This window comes from Poecilia reticulata, linkage group LG16 (genome assembly GCF_000633615.1).
Source record: "Poecilia reticulata strain Guanapo linkage group LG16, Guppy_female_1.0+MT, whole genome shotgun sequence".
Taxonomy (NCBI): Eukaryota; Metazoa; Chordata; class Actinopteri; order Cyprinodontiformes; family Poeciliidae; genus Poecilia; species Poecilia reticulata.
Genome location: NC_024346.1, coordinates 26415913 through 26429174, shown reverse-complemented (window position 1 = coordinate 26429174; position 13262 = coordinate 26415913). Strand labels below are relative to the sequence as shown.

At 42.3% G+C, this 13262-nt stretch overlaps 1 protein-coding gene across 2 annotated transcripts in view; it reads left to right on the top strand.

Annotated features, from left to right (window-relative positions):
* macf1b (microtubule actin crosslinking factor 1b) overlaps positions 1-13262 on the top strand; it is a 36691-nt gene that overhangs the window by 9468 nt on the left and 13961 nt on the right. The window contains exons 1-20 of one of the 2 annotated variants that reach the window (XM_017309430.1): positions 7-293; positions 5220-5956; positions 6161-6217; positions 6307-6477; positions 6931-7097; positions 7186-7345; positions 7518-7602; positions 7925-8169; positions 8885-9004; positions 9114-9221; positions 9302-9520; positions 9840-10043; positions 10121-10352; positions 10438-10664; positions 10742-10864; positions 10947-11048; positions 11162-11263; positions 11338-11502; positions 12673-12828; positions 12924-13121. In XM_017309430.1, the coding sequence (XP_017164919.1) occupies positions 5300-5956; positions 6161-6217; positions 6307-6477; positions 6931-7097; positions 7186-7345; positions 7518-7602; positions 7925-8169; positions 8885-9004; positions 9114-9221; positions 9302-9520; positions 9840-10043; positions 10121-10352; positions 10438-10664; positions 10742-10864; positions 10947-11048; positions 11162-11263; positions 11338-11502; positions 12673-12828; positions 12924-13121 (3498 nt within the window). In that variant the 5' untranslated portion in view covers positions 7-293; positions 5220-5299. Of the gene's footprint in view, positions 1-6; positions 294-5219; positions 5957-6160; positions 6218-6306; positions 6478-6930; positions 7098-7185; positions 7346-7517; positions 7603-7924; positions 8170-8884; positions 9005-9113; positions 9222-9301; positions 9521-9839; positions 10044-10120; positions 10353-10437; positions 10665-10741; positions 10865-10946; positions 11049-11161; positions 11264-11337; positions 11503-12672; positions 12829-12923; positions 13122-13262 lie in introns of those variants that run through there. The other variant, XM_008431980.2, reaches the window with a different exon arrangement.

Below are 13262 nucleotides of genomic sequence, written 5' to 3'. Positions count from 1 at the left end.
AACGGGAAAAGCAGGAGTTTATCGGGGCATGTGCGAGCGTGTTTGGAAAGTGTGTTTGTACGTGGAGCGTGGTTTAATGAGTGGAACCTGACTGTGTGTCGGACCGGAGCATGCGCGCGGACGTGTTTGAGGAAGCTTCAGTTTGGGATGTTGGGGCTCAGAGGCCGTTCAAAGGATGCTCAAACAAAGACGTTTTCTTTTTTTCTTCTTTCTCTCTCTCACCCTTTTGAATGGTGACTGAGGGCCAGCCGGATTCCTTGACTCATGCCGTTGGGGTCTGATCTGCTTTTTGGGTAAGTGTGATTTCACGTGGGTTTCTAACCGCCAAAACTGCCTAAATGTACCCAGGTCCGACACAGAGAGGGACTGCTCCAGGCATTATCGGTCAGTTAAATTAAGGAAAGTACGTTTTTACTTCAAAGTTACTTTAACTGCATAAAATATTTCATCTGAAGATAAAATTCTCCATTTGTAAGTACATATATGTGAACGGAACATTCAATTGTGAGCATTTTTTATTTACTTTTTTTTGTCTTATATTCAACAGTTTGTATTGACAATTGTGTTTTGTCATTAGATTTTCTTCCTTTAATTAGGTTTTCATTTAGCCAACAAATCTGTAAAAAAAAAAAAAAAAAAAAAAAACCCGGTAATTTCATTAAGACAATCTAAGATGTGATTTTCACAGTGCTGTTTGAATGGAACACCTGACCTGGCACTATATATCCACCTTTAATGTTATGAGTCTCATGGGAAAATGCACAGCTGCCATCTTTGATTAGGGACCACTCCAGTGATTACTACTTCAAGACCTCCCTTAAGATAAAACCAACAGGCAGCTGCATAACAACATTATGGGCCTTTCTGCTGTCATTGTTCTGCGTCTGGCTGTAAATTGAAACAGTTTATGTTTTTGAGACGTTAGACTGACTAAATTAGAAACATGTAAGACATTAGGGATTACACAGATACCCATTTGTGGCTTATTGTTCGGCCAAATTATCTACTCTGGCCGAAATAAACGTAAAATCGAAACATGCTGTTTATTTAATTTGCATTTACAACTGACATTGTTTTCAATTTTATCTTGTTATGCTTTGGAGAAACCCTCCTAATGTTGGCCTTAACCTCATTAATTCCTTAATGGACTGCAGTCATAAATCAAAGCTGAAAGCAGAGAAACCTAATAGAGAGCCGTTTCTCTATAGGTTAAGTGATGGAATGGTTTGGTCATGTACTATATGATGAAACCACTGAAATGGGTTCCTTCATTATCTTTCTAACAATTATGTAGAAGGTGAGAAACATTTCAGAATCAGACTTGAGGCTTAATGACGGAGTTTGTCTTGTTTTCATTGAACAAAACAAATGTAGGTCATAGTGTTGTTACTGGATATGCCTTATTGTGATTGAACAAACCTTCCTCTTTACCGTCTCTGTAGTCCTTTCATTGTAGGGTAGAGTGGAGGTAAGCATAGTCATAATAGCATCCCAGTGTTCAATTTAGCAGTTAGCACATCTTAATACGTACTGTGTTCTCACCAAAGAGCAAATGAGTAATTTAGCAGACGACCACACATGTGGCGCAGTAACCAGAAGCTGCACACCCTCTCTGATGAACTGGTGACCCATGTGGGACACAGCCTGACATCCACTGCTCTCCTCAGGAGACTGCTGGGTGGGGATCTGAGCTAACTAAGTAATCATTGATCTTGAGGCTAAGGCTTTTGTCTGGGCATCACTCTGATCCGACTGTGTTGCTCCCCCGTGAACCCCGGGACGGCGTCATCTGCTCAGCAGAGACGGGCGTAACGCAGGCAATTACCAATGCACATCGAGTCATCATATCAAAGTAGGTCATCTTTACATTCTCGCCTCACGAAAAAATGCACTTTAATGTGTTTGAATGATTGAAAACGTTCAGGTTTACATGTTATTTGGTGAGACTTTCTCTTGGCCAATGTCAGCATAATTTCTTTGTTGCTGTTGTTGTTCTGCAGATTCAGCATAATTTCATTTCCCTGCAAGGTAAGGCGAGGCAGGCAAGACGAGTTTATTTATAGCATTTTAATACACAAGAAAATTCCAGTGCTTTATAGGGAAAATATGAAAAAAGGATAAGTAAACGACAATGAAAACAAGATGTAAGGGATAACTAAAATAAAAGCCTCACTTTAGCTGCAGCTAAGAAATACACGAATGGATTGATAACATAATATTTTGACTTTACAGCAAAGCTTCAATAAACATTTCTGCAAACCTGCTGTAAGAAACAACAGTTTCTGACCATCGAGTTTCTTATTGACATATATCCTTTTACAAATAAGGAGCTAATTCAGTGACTTAAGGACTTGCTTGATATGATCCGTTTTCCTGGTGTTGGTCAGTGCTCTGGCAGCAGCATTTTGGATGAGCTGCAGGTGCCTGATTGGATTTTTACAGAAACCAGAATAGACACCTTTACAATAATCTAACCCACTAAAAACAAAACCACAAGTTGCTAATCTGGTGTCTTGTTTTGGTTCTTTATTCAAGTAGTGTCTTTTTAAACCGGTAGTCAGCTTATTGATTTTATAACAACACCTAATTTTCTTGAATGCTTTAATTCTTTATCCTCACTCCACCTTGCTAATCAAACCTAGCATTTTTTGGGACCAAAAACAACAACTTTAGACTTTTTTATATGAGGTTGGAAAAAATAATGACCTTCCTCCTAACAGATGTTCTGGACATTCTAACTTAATGACTATCAGTGACAGGGACTGTGGTTATGTGGTGACACAGAAATCAAAAAAATATTTGCCACCAACAAAGATATGGTATCAGATGTTGACATGTTCCTTAACGGTGCTAGCAGGATAGATGGGTCAGCTCTGGATGATCCTGATATTGAATAAAAGTGTCGCGAGAACAGAGACCTGAGGGATCCCACAGGTCTTTTTTCCATTTGCTCAGCTTTAGAATTGGAAAATGACAAAAAGTAGTCCCAGGTTCCTTTATAAGATCTAAACCGTAAGCTAAAACATCACTGGATTCCAAGCCACTTTTCTAGTTTATCAATCAGCATGTCATTATCACCTATAAATCTCGTTCCAGTGTTTCTCAACCCTGGTCCTCACCGCCCCCCTGCCCTGCATGTTTTAGATGTTTCCCTTCTGCCACACACCTGAATTGTATCTCTAGGTGATTAACAGGCTTCTGCAGCACTTGATGGTGATGCAATCATTTGAATCAGCTGTTCTGGAATAGAGGCCCATCTAAAACATGCAGAGCAGGGGGGCGCTGAGGACCAGGGTTGAGAAACAGTGTTTGACCAAGACATCGGTTCTAGATGGATGTCGAGACTTATTATTATTGGTCAATAATCTGCAGATTCAGATTACTGTAGTTACAGTAAGTAACTACAGTTACTGTAGACGGTCTTTGTCAGGATAATTGCACTAACCTTTAACCTCTGTCATTCATTCAGCATGACCATCACATGTATCCACACAGCAAAAAATAGGAATCTAAAGACGTCTTGAAAGCTAATATTCTAATTTCCTTTTAGATGACCCCCTCCCTTCAATCCTGAACCAGATCATTAGTCACCAGTCATGTCTTCGGCTGACCTATGTAGTTCTGAATTGAGCAGCGTAACCTCATCTCAGAGGGAGGACTTTGCTTAAACAGAAACCCTCCCTGTGATCTCCTGACGGGCTCACCTCAGACGGTCTTTGTCAGGATAATTGCACTAACCTTTAACCTCTGTCAAAACAATGACGGCACAAAAGTGAGGGAACAGCAAACAGTGTCTTAAGCAGAGTGTTTGTAGAATCATACAAATATTAGCCAAACAAGAAGCTGGTTTGGCTAGTGCAGCGAAAGCACCCATTCACTTGTCGTCCCATAAAGAAAGGAGGGGATGTTTTTATGGCTGTCATATTTCATCAGATCCCGACAGGGTTCCCCAGAGCCGATCCAAGTTGAGTTACAGAGAGCGTTGGCAGGTTGCCACTGCTTTGTCTGTGCCAGCCTCAACACTGTGATCCTCCGCAAGGCTGTCACAGCGATTCTCAAGCGCAGAATTTTTTCAGTGGTTGATGCGAGATAGCTGGGAGAATGTGCAGACGTAAAATAGGAAAGGGCAGAGGAAAAATCAAGGCCACGAAGCATTTTTAGTTCTCTCTTGTCGTTCAGTGCTTAGACCAGGGCAATCCTGGGACCAAACTTTGCTACATGAAAGCTTTGAGAGCATTTTTTATAGGTGTGGATTATAGTGATGAAAATGCATTTTATTATAGGAGAGTATTTACTCTGACATCTTAAGCGTTTTCACATTTTGCCACATTACAACCGCAGACTTCAGTTTTAATTGGATTTTATTTGATGGACCACTACATAGCAGGTACAATTTTGGGGATGGGTGGGTATCGTGCTGTGAAGAGCTTTAAGACAATATTTGTTGCAATTTGGTCTCTATATAAATAAACTGACTGGCTGGATTCCAGGTTCCTCCCACCACATGTCGACGTACCCCTGGGCAAGAAACTCATCCCCAAGTTACCTACTGAATTGCTTGTTAGTGTTTGAATGTGTGCTTGTTTGCAAGTGTGACTGAGTGAACGTGGCTCTGGCATAAACAGCAGTTAGAGTGATCAGTATTATTAGAAAAACAATATATATTCAATCTATTTACCATATCATGTGTCAAGAAAACAATTTTGAAAGGAAGCCATGAAAGTCCAGTTTGCCAAAAGCAAATGGGGTACACAACAAACATGCACACAAAGGTTCTATAGGCAGACAAAACGCCACTACATTTTGGAGCTACCTAAAAGACGATGGAGCATAAAACACAGAAAACAGCCTCCTCACGATGAATCATGGATCACGTATTTTTGTCAGCAGTGACAGTGAAGCTGGTCAGAATTGATGGATATGTGGATGAAGCTAAATACAAGACAATCTTGAAGGAAAAACTGCTAAAAGTCAGGGAGGAGGTTCACATTCCAGTATGCCAAGCTTTAAGGATGTTTGTAAAAGAAATGTTAAAACTTCTTCTTTTCCTACCGTTTCACAATTATTGACCACTGTGTTTGTCTTTGACATAAGATCCAAACAGAAAACTTTGTATTGTAACATGTCCAAATATGCAAATGTTTCATGGGGTATAAATGCTTTTGCAAAGCATTGTACGAACATAATGACCGATGCTGAGCCCCCTTGTTTCATTTTAGGTAGCTGAAGGATCATCTGCATGAATGGCCAAGGGGCCTGACTTCACCTATTGCCTCAATAGCCTGTGGGCTGAAGGATTATGGGTAATCTCATCAGCAGGCCCAGTTGTCTGGGCCAGAAATCCAAGCATGTTAGGACTGATGAAGGCTTCCTGAAGGAGTGCTACCAACGACGAAAGGAGTGGCCACCCTCCGAACAAGATGGGGTGGTCAAAAGGGACGAGGGCTCCAGGGATAAACTCGGAGAGAATGGAAACAAGGAAAAGGAGGTGGAAAAAGAAAGCGGGGTTGATAAATTTGACCATAAGAGGGAGGAGGGTGCTCAAACGCCTATCTCAGACAAACCCCTACAAAGCTCCCCTGCCTCCACAATCAGAAGTAGCAGTACCCTGGAAAATGCCTGGCATAGCAGCCCGTCATCGATCAAAACATCCCGAAATGGGACACTAACGAGGAGGACGTTGCCGCCGGAGTTTGCTAGATCTCCCCTTGCTCACAACGACTTGACTGCTGCAGAAAGGAGGGCCAGCTTCCAGAGGAGAGACTCCAGAGAAGGAAGCCCCTGGTCATGGAAAACTCTTGCATCACGCGAGGTGACCGAAGTCACCGAGGTGACAGAGACGACCGTGACTGAGATTGTGGAGGTGACGGAGTATCCTCCAGGAGATAAAGGAGGCAACCCCATAGTCACCAGAACCGTTAGAGTCCTGAACGGTGTAGCAGAGGAGCTTGCTGAGGTTGAGACGCTGCTATTCAAACTTGACAATTTGTATCTGTCCGTCATTTCAGCCTTTCCTTTCTTTCCATCACCCTTTCAGCTTTAATTTCTTGCTGTCATCTCTCTGTTTAGAGCAATAGTTTGTGGTTGTCGCAGTGTGATTCTGTTTCAGTGGTAACGTTTTATAAACTGAAACATCACGTGGACTTGCTTTATTTTGCAGCTCCAGAGCGATGGGCAGTCAAGTTCAGACCAGAGTTCCAGTTTGGACAGGTGGCGGGTATGTCTTAAACTTTTGGATTGCCAACAATTAAACTCATAACGTTTAATTGACGTCTACCTAAACTATGATTCTTTTCATTCTCATAGGGAACTAAATCTCCATTGGCACTCAGGGATGCTTCCACAAATTCTGAAATGTTTCTTCAGAATCTGGATGCTTTGGTTACATGGGTCAGTGAGATAGGGGAGCTCACAGCCAATCAGAAACCTCCATCCTCAGAGGTCAAAGTGGTGAAGGCACAGCTTCAAGAACAGAAGGTTTGACATTCAGAGCACTACATTGCCTGCTTTCTTTTTCAAGAAATGTTTCTGATATTCTAAAACAGGTAGAATAAAAATGAACGATTAAAGTATGGAAGGGTTTCCTTTGTGAGATAACCTCTGCTCTGTTTAGTGATGAAGAGGTGGCGTTCTACGCAACAATGAGCTTCAGTTAGTCTTTGTGAAAATGTCTGTGGGCTATGAGAAACATGTCCTCTTTAGAGGGGATGAAACCAGTCCAGACAATGTAAGCTTGAAACATGAGACAAATCTCGGTGTATCTAATGGAAATCAGGCTGAAAGTGTAGGGTTGTGATAGGTGTTAACCCCTGGTGTTTCTTCTTAGGCATCAATGTGCAAGTGTATCTTCTGCACAATAATATTTGTATGTTTTTAATGTTGTGAATAAAGACGTTTGTTTAGAACCAGAGATATTTTATGGTTTCACAGCTCCTGCTGCGCCTCCTGACAGACCGAAGGCGTAGCATGGACTCTGTGATGGTCGAGGGTCCTCGGCTGGTGGAGGCCCACCCGGGAGAAGAGGGGGAGCGGGCAAAGGTCAAGCTCGCCACTCTTCAACAGAAGTGGGAGGCCCTGCAGCTGGAGGCAGAGAAAAGGTCAGACACTTTTAGTGGTAATGCGTCACTTCATTTGTGCTGCACGTTCTCCGGAAACCTCGCTGATTAATTATCAAACCATTGGTAGGAGGGAATGTCTGGAGCTCATTCTGCCCAAAGCCCAGCAGTTCCAGGAAGAAGTAGACAGCCTGCAGCAGTGGTTCATTTCTGTAGAACAGTCGCTGGCTGAGCTGAGAAACGCCGAGAGAGTGATGCTGCATCTGTCGGACGCCACAGAGAAGGCCAAGGTGAGTGACCTACCATGTGTACTCATTAGCCATAATGCTGTGGTTTAATCAGCTGTCAGTGGTCATTTACTGTTTTACCGTCTGAAAACAGTAAAAAAAGATGTTCAACATTATAATTATGTGTTTTCGGTACAAAAATAAAGCTAACTCAGAAATATTAATCGTTTTTTAGGCTATTTTTGAAGAGATTCAAGTCCAAATGGCTGAACTTGGAAAAGTAAAGATGTCAGGTCAAGTTTTAAAGGAAGCAGTTTCAGGTAAGATGTACTGTACACCGTAATATTATTTAATCTCTGGAAACTTATGCTTTTGAAGAAATTTTGTTAAAGTCCATCCATCCATCTGTCTGTCTATTCAGCCATTCATCTTCCATAAAACATTTTTTAAAAAATGGTGCCTAAGAGGGATTCTGATCATTTGGATGCAGAACAGCATTACCCCTACTTCAAGCTGCTCACCCGTTCCCTTTCTTTCTCATTTTGATGTTTGCCTTGAATTTAAGCAAGTTGGCTGCATAATGCTTAAATGTACTGAGTTGTGAGGCTATTATGCAATTAACTGCAAACATTATCATTTCAGCTGAGGAAGCGCAGCAGGTGCAGGAGAAGATGGATGCTCTGCGCATCCGTTGCTCTGTGCTAAACCTGAGCAGCATGGATGTGCTGCAGAGACTGGAGCAGGCCCTGGAAGCCTCCAGCCGCTGCACTTCAAGCCAGGAGGATCTCCACCTGTGGCTGGGCCGCATTGAGAGGGAGCTGCTGGGAGCAGCAGGAGCACAGACGCACGTAGGAGATGCAGTACTGTGTGCAGCTGAGAGACAGAGGGTGAGTTTTCCGTTGACAAGAACTGGAATCCAAACGAGATATTTGGATACAGGAGCACTGCTGTTTTCGGTCAGTGAGCGTCGGTACACGTCATGTGGAACAAAAACGGTGTGATAAACTCATTTTTCAGTTTCACAAACCATCTTAACTTCTATGTCTACAGAGTGCTCTGCATATAAAAGCATACAAAAATGCACTCACAATCACAATAAGGGCATTTTTTGTTTAATGAAATTCCATTTTTAGTGAACTAAACAGTGGGGATAAAAACAAGAAGAAAGACAACATGCTAATTCAAGATATAAAAACCCAGGAATTTAGTGAAAAATCACTTTGCTTACATGGTTAAGCAGGGCTAATACAGTATGGCAGTCATTTTGGTGATCTGAGGTTTTGTTTTGGCTCACATGTTGTCACATGATGCCCTTCCTGATGCAACTCCTATCCATTTATGCGGGCTTGAGACCGGCACTGGAGGAGCAGGAAATGCTCCCCCTTCAGTGGTTTACAGTGTATGGTTAATAAATTATTTCTTAACCACAATCAAGCACTTCTACAATAATTGAAAGAGGTATTGATGTCTACTTTATTGTGGGATTCTTTAATTCCGTTTTTTTTTTTACAGTGTGTATTTGAAATAATTCCAAAACAGCTCCTCTACATTTTTAAAGTCAATGATGCGATTGACCTGCCAACATCTGGTTGTGTTTTCCAGTTGGAACAAGCTGTGGTGAAGGAGATGGCGTGGTTCAAAGACACCGCACACAATCTAGAAAAGCTTAAAACAATTAACCTGGACCCAAAGATCATAGCAGAACAACTCAACGAACAGAAGGTCAGAACAACGTGCAACCCGTCAAATAAATGCATTTGGTCAAACCGAGTACACAGAGAATGTTTAGGAATTCCATTTAAAATAAAACAAAATATGTCATCTGATTTAGATTTTAGCAGTAGAGATCCTTCAGCACAAATTCAACATTGAGAAGATGGTGAAAATCGCTGAAATCTTGATGACTTACAGTGACGAAGGAGCAGCTGGAGATCTACAGGTAATATATGCGTCATTCATTTCACGATGACGCATATATACATATATATATCCCTTTTCAATAGTTCAATCTCTATTTAGACGCCACTGGAAGCCTTACAGGAACACTGCAACACCACCTCAGCCACCAACGCCCATGTGGTCCTGCAGCTGGAGCATGCCCAGTCGCTTCTGGCCCAGTTCTCCGAGGGCCAGGCCGAGGTGTCGCCTTGGCTGGACGAAACCCAGAAGCTCGTTGGCCAGCTCTCCCTGAGCACAATTAGCTATGAAGCATTCCGGGAACAACAGGACCTCTTGCAGGTAGAAGAGACTTGCCCCTTTGAATAGTCCTGGTCTTCAAAGAAGCCCTTTTATTCCTTGGATGCCAACACCTTTCATTGGTCAAATGAGCCGATTTGCCAAAGCCCAATTCATTGATGTAATCTACTTAATAACAGGGTATCGGTTACCCTGATGTACAATAATTGAAGTTTTGCTCTGTGATTGAAAATGAGGCCGAATGTGTTTTCTCCTCATTTTCTTTCTATTTTAGAGATTCATTTCATTCAGTTTATTCTATGTGCAAAGAAAAATAAGCTTGCTGAACTGTTCTCAAACCTTTTTTTCTTGCTTTGCAAAGGGTCTCAGAGAGTCGATAGCAGAACACCGACCTCTGATTGCGCGCCTGTGCGTCCTAGCCAAGCGCTTGTCAGAACTGAACCCCGCTCACGGTGAGCAGTTCTCTCTGAAGGCGACGGCGGCCGAGGAGCAACACAATGCCATCAGAGAGCGCGTCCGAGAAACCGCCGGTCTCCTCGAGGAGTCCTTACCCCGATTCACACAAGTAAGGAGGCTTTTTGTCTGACACTTTGTGAGTTTTTCCACAAGAACGCGGCTTCACGTCTGCTTTCAATCGTGTAGCTGAATGAGAGGATGACCCTTATCAGAGAGAGTCTCGACCGTCTGCGCAGTCGCATCCAGACACCCACCTCTCTACAAGGTCTCACACCAAGGATCCAGGAACAGATCCAAGACAACAAGCAAACCCTTACTGAGCTGTCCAAGCTGGAGCTGGGTCTCAACAGTGTCAAAGGCCAGGCAGACGAACTGCTGGCAAACACTCAGGCGGCAGGGGACAATTCAATTGGCACAAGTAACTCTCGTCTCAGACACTACAAGCCCAGAGTGCTTTATAGCTGTGCAAAGAGTAACACCTTTGTGATGTCTGTGCTTTTTAGCGATTCAGGGTCAAGTATCCAGCCTGTTCCAGATGTGGGATGAGACTTCCAAGCAGGCTCAGGAGAGGGAGAGCTGGTTGCTGAAGCTTCTGGATCTCGCCTTGAAGTATTGGAGCGACGTCAGCGAAATGACGAGTGCCCTTAACGATACGCAGCAGGCCATTTTGGATCTCAACACCTCTCTGACAGACTCTGAAACAATCAGGCAAAGCCTCGGAAGCGTGCAGGTCTGTCGTTGAAACCATTTAAACGATAAAAACTTCACTGTTAGAAAACATAATGTAACAACTTTCTCGTCTTTTAGTCGCTTAGGGAGGATATAGACAGCTTGCAAGGAGACCTGGACACTCTTGGCGTTCTTGGAATGGACCTGATGGTAGCGTGTGGCGATACAGAGAAACCAGACATCACAAAGAGCGTGGATGAAGTAAGAAGGTTTTATTCAGTAGAATCCTTTTCTAACTCTGATTCAGAGTTAAGTGAAACCTTTTATTTATTTTGTCATAAAGCTTTATTGCACATGGAACAATTTAAGCAAACTTTGGACCGACTCTCACAAGAAGCTAGAGGACTCCTTGCAGATGGCGCTTCATTATCAAGATACAATGCAGGTCAGTGTTGGAATACAATACACAGAGCTTTTATGTCAAATAGCAACTTCCATCTTTAAGTGCAGGTAAATAAACGCGTTTAAAGTTTTGAAATAAGACTATATCACTAATAGGGCCTGTTTGAGTGGTTAAAGTCAGCGGAGTTGAGATCTACAGAGGAGTTTACAGTGGGAACTGACCTGGAAGCAGTCAAAGAGCAGCTATGTGATCTAAAGGTGAGTTCATACATGAACTAAACATGAAATAACTGAATATTCTTCCCACGTTTAACCTTTGTTATCTGCCCCAGGAATTTAAGCGAGAGCTGTACCAGAAGAAGATTGAGATGGAGAGCCTGAACCATCGCTTTGTGTGCCGGTTGTCTCCAGGATTGGAGCGTCCAGGCTCCTTCTCTCTGCTGTGTGACTTCAGACAGAGGTGGGACAGTCTGGAGTCTGAGACAGTGAACAGACAGGTGGGAACTGTTTAATCTAGAAATGTTAATTTTCATTATTGACTAAAATATTACTTTCTTTTTAAGTAATTGGATTTTGCGGTAGATAGCTGACTTTTCTGTGAAACTCATACACCTTCAAGCAACTTTATCAGGTGCACCTTGTTCAATTGCTTGTTTACACAAGTACTGACTCAACCAATCACATAACAGTAACTTAATGCATTGAGCATTACATAGTAATATAACTATTCACTGTTGTTATTGCTATTGTTCAGACCAAGTATGAAGAGATTTAGGTTAAGGTTAAGATTATATATAAGGGTGACGAAAAGAACAAAAATATTGAGTGAGGGGCAACTATTTGGTCAAAAAAACCTATTTAATGTCATGCTTGTGTTTTTATTTTTACGTTGTTATTGCTATTGTAAACTATTGTTGTTTTTTGTTGGTTTCTTTTTACAACCATCTCTGAATGTACGACACATCAAATCTTGAAGCAGAATACCATTAATATTGTCTACAAAACCTGAAACTGAGGCTACAATTAATAAAGTCCCCCACATTGGATAACATAATTGGAAAAATGTCGCCTGATTGATTTCAGCGATAAGAGTCAAAATTAATGGTCAGAATTTGATGCAATGTTCACAAAACACAGATTCATTCTGTACAATATCATCAGTTTATGCTGGTGGAGGATCATTAATGGTGTGAGGGACACGTTATTGGCACACTTTGGGCCTCTTAGCACCAAGTGAACACTGTCTAAACATAACAGTCTAAGTATTAATTCTCAGTGACCACCTTTTATGGCCACAATATGCTTGTTTTCTGGTGGGAACTTACAACTTGACATTGCATCATATCACAAATCATCTCAAACTCATTGTCCTGAACATGACAGTGAATTCATTATATCCACCCAATAAAACACCCTAGGGAGGAAAGGAGACGTGCTAACAAATCTGCAGCAACTGCAAAATGCTAAATGTTAAAATGAATCAAAATCTCTAAGGAATGTTTCTGACATCTTGCTGAATGCATGCCAGGAGCCCCTAAGGCTTTCATGAAGTTCAACCCCATGCTAGCAAGTTGTAACTGGTGAGGTACTTTGTGAATGTATGTTTGGTTTAATGTCACAATTATCAATAATTGTGTGAACATTTTCTATCCATGTTATGTGCTCAGCATCAGTTAGAGTGTGCTCTGCTGGGTCTGGGCCAGTTTCAAAACACCCTGGACGAGCTGCACACATGGCTTTCCAGAACCGCCGAGCAACTGCATGGCAACCAGCCAATCAGCATGGACCTGCAGACCTGCGAAATAGAGCTGGCTAAGCACAAGGTCGGTGATGGACTTTTGAATTAAAAAAAAAAAAAAAACGTTTTAAGATCAAGTTTCTCATTTCTTTTGGTCTTCTTTTTGTTTTGTCCTCAAAGGTGTTGCGTAATGATGTCATGTCTCACGTTCGCACCATTGAGTCTCTGAACCAGGCTGGCAGGAAGCTGCTGGAGGCCGGGTCTGGGGACAACACGCACGGTCTGCAGTCTCAGTTGGAGGAAGTGAATGAAAGTTGGGAGTTTGTCCGCTGTGAGACTGAGCGCAGGCAGCTGGAACTAGAAAACAGACTGAGTCAGGTAAAGATAGTCTGATTCCCTCTGGTGGCCATTGTCAGTAATGCAACATCCATCCATCCATCCATCCATCCATCCATCCATCCATCCATCCATCCATCCATCCATCCATCCATCCATCCATCCATCCATCCATCCATCCAT